The sequence below is a fragment of the Ostrea edulis genome, chromosome 6 (assembly GCF_947568905.1).
Source record: "Ostrea edulis chromosome 6, xbOstEdul1.1, whole genome shotgun sequence".
Classification (NCBI taxonomy): Eukaryota; Metazoa; Mollusca; class Bivalvia; order Ostreida; family Ostreidae; genus Ostrea; species Ostrea edulis.
In genome coordinates, this window is record NC_079169.1 from 67685841 (window position 1) to 67693638 (window position 7798).

Genomic DNA, 7798 nt, shown 5'->3' on the forward strand with positions numbered 1-7798 from the left:
TTGATCTCGGCCCTAGGTATATGATATAGAAATTTCTCACATTATCACCAGTGTGAGATAGACTTTACCCATGTGAGACAACCATGTGAGATTTTCTATATCATATACCTAGTAGTGTATCAGCCCTGATACACCTATCTTGGCTAGGGTGAGACAGCTGCAAGTAGGTAGGGCTGTCTCGCCCTAAGGGCCGAGATATCTCTGTCTCGGCCCGTTGTCAAGGGGCTGTCTCGCCCTCAAATTTCAAATGGCTATTTCTTCTTTAATCTTTTGAAATCTAACATAACTACATGAAAAAATGATGTTAGACACATTTTTTTTCAAATATAATACTTTCTTCCACGACGAAATTTAATTTAAGCAGAAAAATTAAATAAAAACGTTTTCAAAAACAGCGCTAAATTGTAGCGAGTTATCTAAGCAAAGGGGGGTAACCCAAGTAGCAATTGTTTATTTAGAACAATAACACGTTTAAGTTCATTTAAAAACAATCAACGTTCTAGGCGACAGAAAACAGTAGGAGGATTATGGAGGGTGATACTAAAGCATTATTAGAAATTCCCGGTCCTAATGGAGATCAAAATGTTAATTTACGGTAATTTTGATGTAGAAAACTTCTGAAATCTAAAATCCCGAGGACTTGGCAATAAAACGAGAAAAGCAGAACCAATATCTTCCGACGTTTTTCAACGACTTATAGATGCTAAACAGATGGGAAACGGTAAAAAAAAAAAACTTACTTCAGTATATGGTAACATATTCCCTAAGCAAATAAATAGCACCATCAGATCTGTAAACATTCCCGGTCATACGATGACGCCACGTAAACAAAGTTCTACAACTCTTATAAATGATATGAAATAATGAAAACGGGTGAGTTTGGTAAAAAAAGAAATAAAAATAATTCACTTATTTCCAATTTTAGTATTCATTAGCAAGCCCCTAGGAGCTGTTTAATAGTATATACATGTACATGAACAGCACAGCGATAGATATGACGAGTTTCTCAGCCAAGCAGTTCAGTTAATTGAAACGTCCAGATTCTAGACCACATGAGGGGATGTCCATGATTAATCATCCAATTATTGTGACCAGCAGTGGAATAAAGCTACAAAACCCAGATCTTTAGCATGTTTCACAATGCCAATAGTACTGGAAACATAACCATTAAAGTAAACTCACTGAAGGAATAAAATAGTCAAATATCGTTGTACAGTATACCATGTATTTATGTTTGGGTCAATCCCCCCCAATTTTTAAAAAAATGTTTGTCAACTTGTTGTGTTTTAGGTATATGATATAAACAATATCACACTCTAATGGGGCCAATCCCAGGTCCGAGATCAACATTAGAGTGTGATATTCTATATGTCTCACACTGCTGCGACGTCATTTGATTGTGACGTCATATATTTTCTATGATTTACGTTACACGGTGAAGATTTACGTTACACGGTGAAGCAAAAATATTTTGTATTGTTATCTTTAAATTTTAATGTATATAGCTTTCCGTTGGACAACCTTGGGTTTTTTAGTTTACACTTAAGTGTAAACCATTTTCGGGTATGCTCTTTCTGCCTATCTAATTAGTTTTTGCATCGAAGTTCAAATGAGGATTTTGATAATTTAGAATTTTCTCAAAGCTCCTAAATTTATGCACTAAACTGTAGGTAAAATGTGAGAAAAATAATCCTTCATTATTTACTCGTGTGGGATAGGGAAATTCCATCTCTGGAACAAGATTCGCTGTCTTGGACTCGGCAAAGCCTCGTCCTAGACTGCGAATCTTGTCCCCTCGGTGGAATTTCCCTATCCCACACTCGTACTAATGAAGGATTCTATTAATCTTACATACCTTTCTTTCATAGAATATATGTATCTTACATACGTAGATATGAGAGAAAAATCCTTTATCTCAACGCCTGTTCGAGATTGGTCTAATTTTTCGAAGTATGTTTCAAGACACCTTGCCCCGTCTTCAAAACACTACGGGTGCGTTAATGCTGCTGAGCATTTTCTGTCCACGTTACAAAATCCAGGAAAGGATCCTGAGGGTCTTATTCTTAGTAAAAACGATGGCATTGTTGAAAAAATTAGGCACATCCTCAAAACAATTATTGATGTCATTTTATTGTGTGCTCGTCAAAATATTCCACTGCGTGGACATACAGAAGAGGATAGCAATGTCATTGCCATTCTACGTCATACTGCACTAACAGACAAACTCTTGAGCAATCATTTACAGACAGCAGATCCTAGAGCAAAGTATACGTCCCCAGACATTCAAAATGAACTGATATCATTGTGCAGTAAACAGATTACTGACTCTATTGTTCGCGATGCCAATAATTCCCCATACTTTGGGTTTATTGCAGATGAAGCAACTGATGCTTCTACAATGGAACGGATGGCTAGGGTTTTGAGATTTTTTGACAAAGAGAAGGGGTGTGTGAGGGAGGAATTTGTTGGTTTCTCCAAGATGAACAGGACAACGGGCGAGGAATTGGCTAATGCCTTTTTGGAAAATCTTAGGAATCTTGGGGTAACTATAGATAACATGAGAGGTCAAGGCCACGATGGTGCTGCCAACATGTCGGGGTTAAAAAAAAAAGGAGTACAAGCCAGAATACGTGGACTCATTCCGGGGACAGTATACACACATTGCAAGGCACACTGTTTGAATTTAGTTTTAACACATAGCTGTAAGCTGCCCATTATCAGAAACATGATGGACGTTGTCCAGCAAATTGCTTTTGCATTTCATTTTTTTGCCAAACGAACAGATGTATTTAAGGAGGAGCTGAAGGAAAATGACGAAGCAAAGGCTTCAATGGAGAAAAGACAGAAACTGCAGACACTGTGTGAAACACGATGGGCTTCTCGAGCAAATGCTTTATTTACATTTAAAGTATCACTCGAAGTCATAGATGATGCTCTTCATCGATTAACTAATATGTCTGACACGAAAGTGCGAGTCTATGCATGTTCAGTTGAAAGGTTTAATTTCATTCTCCCTCTTATTGTTTGCGAACATGTTTTACAAATTCTGGCACCTCTCTCGGAAATGCTCCAATCTAAAGCCTCCGATCTTATCGAGGCAATGAAGGAAACAAGGGCAGTCTATGCCGTTATTCAAAATGAGCGTAACTATGGCACGGCGTGGGACGCATTGTATGAATCGGCTGCCCAGTTAGCTGCCACAATAGGCGTAGAACCATCATCTCCAAGATTACATCGCAACAATATTCCTGCAGACTCAACAAAAATATACTGGAAAAGGTCCGTCTTCTGTCCTTTCTATGATCATGTACTTCAGGAACTTAATGATCGTCTTCTTGTGTGCAGCGACAGATTCATGGCTCAACACCTTATACCCTCAAATCTTGGAAATCTCACTGATGATATGGTCATGCAAATTTATCAGACTTTCAGTGCTGACATCCCAGCCCAAGCTGCCGTATTTCATACAGAAATAAAAAGGTGGATCGCAAGATGGTCATTGGAAGATCCAGGCAGTTTGCCTTCGACACTTCAGAGTACATTACATGGCATTAATCCAAATCTCTACCCGAACATTTTCAATGTACTGTCTGTTTTGATATCAATGTCAATGTCCACTGCATCAGCTGAACGATCTTTCAGCGTCATGAGGCGAGTGAAGAGCTACCTGAGGTCAACAATGACCACCGAACGTCTGTCGGGGCTGGCCATGCTTCACGCACATAAAGATATATAATATATACATAGATAGATAGATATAGATATAACTTATATCTTATTAAGTATATATATATATATATATATATATATATATATATATATTCGGTGTTGGTTCTCTTTTAATGTTATCTTGTTGTATTGTGACTCTCTCTTCACTTTCTCTCTCTTTACATATATGTTAAGTAAGTAATGTAGACAAGAGCTCCGCAATTATTGATTTTGAAGAATACACTGAAAATTAATGCACTCCCAGTGGCATGAACAGTAGATAATTACGACAGAAATATGGGGCTGTACAACCTTTGAATTGGTATACAATAGACAAAGTAGAACATATTCTAACAAACAGCAGACAAAATAGATCATATTTGAACTGAATGACAAAAAGCCTTTAAATCTTACAAACCTATAACAAACAATCCCAACATGACCCAGTGAGGGATGTACAATGTATTCCTACGTAACACTGTTTTCATTATACAAAATTATTTATTGGTTCAATATCAGATTTTCCCATTGCGATACCCCTGCGACATTGGAACCGGAATAAAAAGGAAGTTGACCTCTACTAAGGCACACAATTCACGGTGATAAGCAGTTAACAAGTCGGCGTGAATTAGAGAGCGAATAAAAGAAGAGAATACTGTCGATGGTAGCTGATTTATTTACTTAAGAAACTGGTGATTTTTTTCCTTTATAGAATTGGTATGGAATATTTTGGAGCAATACACAAACGGTAATGGAGCTAATAATTGTTTGTGTTGCAGTGAACAGTAGTTTAGTTTTAAATGCCTGAATACAAAGAGAAAATTTTGAAAGCCCATTTGATCCGTAGAAAGTAACACGCATCGACAAGCCGCAGAAAGTTCAATTAATCCGGCGAGAGAACGTTTCAGCGATAGATTAGAAAACAAACTTGGACATATTTATACTTGATTTACAGTATATAATATAGCCTCCACTTGACTGAACAGAATGGTTCTGCAGGTCCTTGAACAATTAGGTATTACAACCATCTTTATATTCCGCAATTTTGAAATAGAAAAACCCGTATGCGAACAATAGTAGCTCAGTTTTTGTGATTGGATAATCATTGAAATGTCTAACGAAAAACACAACATTTTAAGTGACCATGTCATTTATTATCATGATCAAACAAATGACGTAATTAAACAATATTCCAAAAGATTTTATGTTTCGATCAATATGAGAGAAGTTCATATGTTATGATCAGACGGGTTTGATCGCCGGTGGCCAATTAGCTCAGTTGGTAGAGCACCTGACTAGAGATTCAGGGGGCCCGGGTTTGAATCCCGGTCTGGTCCATTGCATTTTCTCTGTTCCTGTTACATTTGGTGCTGTAGACAAGGCTCTGGAACTGACAGGTGAAAATGCCTGCTGGGGAATAAAGATCCTGGGTTGATGTCTGCGATGACACGATTTTAGCCGAAAATTTTCAATTTTTAATGTTTAGAATGCTTAAAAGGTAGTACTCTACATCGTCATAAGCTGACTTCCTTCCAAAAACATTGATGAAAAAATCGATATCAGCAATATTTGACTATTCCCTATTGTGGCCCCGTACTACCCCTGGGGACCATGATTTGAACAAATTTGAATCTGCACTATGTCAGGAAGCTTTCAGGTAAATTTGAACTTTTCTGGTCCAGTGGTTCTTGAGAAGAATTTAAATATTTCCATATATACTCGCATGAAAAACTTTGATCCCCTATTGCGTCTCCATCCTACCCGGGGACCATAATTTGAACAAAATTAAATATGCACTATGTCAGGAAGCTTTCATGTAAATTTCAACTTTTCTGGTTTAGCGGTTCTTGATAAAAAGATTTATAAAGAGTGTACCCATTATATTTGCATGTGAAAAATTTGATCCCCTGTTGTGACCGTATCCTACCCCCGGGGACTATGAATTACACAAACTTGGAACTACTTTCTGTTAGGAAGCTTTCAGATGAATCAGAACTTTTCTAGCCCAGTGGTTTTTGAGAAAAATTTTAAATGACCCCACCCTATCTTTACATTCTTTTTTTGATTACCTTCCCTTTGAAGGGGGCGTGGCCCTTGATTTGAACAAAGTTGAAAGCCATTTGCCCATAGGTGCTGTGTGCTATGATAGAAATTGGAGTTATGAGACAGATCACTGTTCGTTATCTTCACCTTTCATTGGCCCAGTGGTTCTGAAGAAGATGAAAAGTAAAAAGTTTACAGACAGACGACGGACAATGGGTGATCAGAATAGCTCATTTGCGCTTTCAGCTTAGGTCAGCTAAAATGTTGAATTAACACTTTAGGCATATTCCATTTTTTTAATCACAAAACTTGCAAATCGTGATTATTTCAAGTTTTGTTACTGATAAATGAATATCACTTGTAATATATTCAAAATGCCACTATTTAGTCATATTGTTCGATGGAATTTGCAAATATTACTTAAAAAAAACATCATTAAAATTTTCTACCATTTTGTGTAATGCCTAGTGGAAAATGTCCATGACGGGACATAATTGGGAAGTCTGTCAACTACTGGGATAAACGGCAGGATTTATGTAAAGAATCCCGCAAGGGTAAAGAAGATTATCATCATAAATGAGTTCTAAAGACCTTGCCAGTTCATAAAACTCATGCAGACAAATCAGGAGATGATTTAGACACGGAGATTCCCACGCCCAACGAATTGGCAACAATCCCTCAAAGTGAAGACACTGTAATAAAACATGGTGAACTAGTGCGTGCAACGACACAGCACAATCGCTTGGACACCTGAATGTACGGTAGATAGGTACTTACTCATATAACACGAACATTCTCACGTGTCAATGAATTTGACACTGAAGATGCATCAGAGACCATCATTTATTTTTCTTATTTAAATAAAGAATCGTCAACAATGGAGGGTTACTCCTCCTAGACAACTGATCCCATCTATATTGTGTTTAGACAACTGATCCCACCTCTATTGTGTCTAGACAACTGATCCCACCTCTATTGTGTCTAGACAACTTATCCCACCTCTATTGTGTCTAGACAACTGATCCCATCTCTAGTGTGTCTAGACAACTTATCCCACCTCTATTGTGTCTAGACAACTGATCCCATCTCTAGTGTGTCTAGATAACTGATCCCACCTCTATTGTGTCTAGACAACTGACCCCACCTCTATATTGTCTAGACAACTGATTCCACCTCTATTGTGTCTAGACAGCTGATCCCACCTCTATATTGTCTAGACAACTGATCCCACCTCTATTGTGTCTAGACAACTTATCCCACCTCTACTGTGTCTAGACAACTGATCCCACCTTTATTGTGTCTAGACAACTGATCCCACCTCTATTGTGTCTAGACAACTGATCCCACCTCTATTGTGTCTAGACAACTGATCTCACCTCTATATTGTCTAGACAACTGATCCCACCTCGATTGTGTCTAGAGGTCTGTGTTTGCCCTTCTCACTTATTCATATCCGTATGATCAGTTTTTTGTGATTCTCTAATGGTATAGTCCGTCAGCTCGACAAGTCATCAATACGGGTATACCTGATGGTTACGTGACTTTCTAGACTGCTAATCCTCTTTCATGAGTTGATCCACATTGTTAACTTTCCTTTGTCTATTTGATGCTGTTTTTCAAATGTATTCGGGTACATTGTAAGGATTCTCACTGGGTGCGATATGTGATTGTCAGTATTAACTTTTCCTTATGACACCACACATTCTGGATCAGCTCAGTGGACGATTAGGTCGTATACTGCTTCGATTTTAAGGCCTAAAACAATTAATTACTTGTTTCTTAGCCCCTCCCGCATCTGTTTTAATAATGCATTTACGATTTCTATCTTTAAATGAATGAAATCATTTTTCTTCTATGCGCTCCTCCGATGCAAAATGGAACCCCCGACCTCATACAAGACGCTCCTAACAGTATACTTGGCTAAACCTTTGTTATTCCCAAGTTCGCGTAAACAGTTGAAATTCTATCTATACAAATGCGGAAAGACACATCAGTTATTCTGTCACTGTACAATGTGAAAGGGTTTTTTTTCCCGATGCTTGCAGTA

The 7798-nt window shown here is 37.9% G+C and overlaps 1 protein-coding gene across 1 annotated transcript; it reads left to right on the forward strand.

The window, feature by feature from the left end:
- The first annotated feature begins 1894 nt into the window (after positions 1–1894).
- Positions 1895–3736, forward strand: LOC125647326 (52 kDa repressor of the inhibitor of the protein kinase-like). Its single transcript, XM_048874006.2, has one exon. It carries the CDS (start codon positions 1895–1897, stop codon positions 3734–3736), a length of 1842 nt encoding a protein of 613 aa, XP_048729963.2.
- The last annotated feature ends 4062 nt before the right edge of the window (positions 3737–7798 follow it).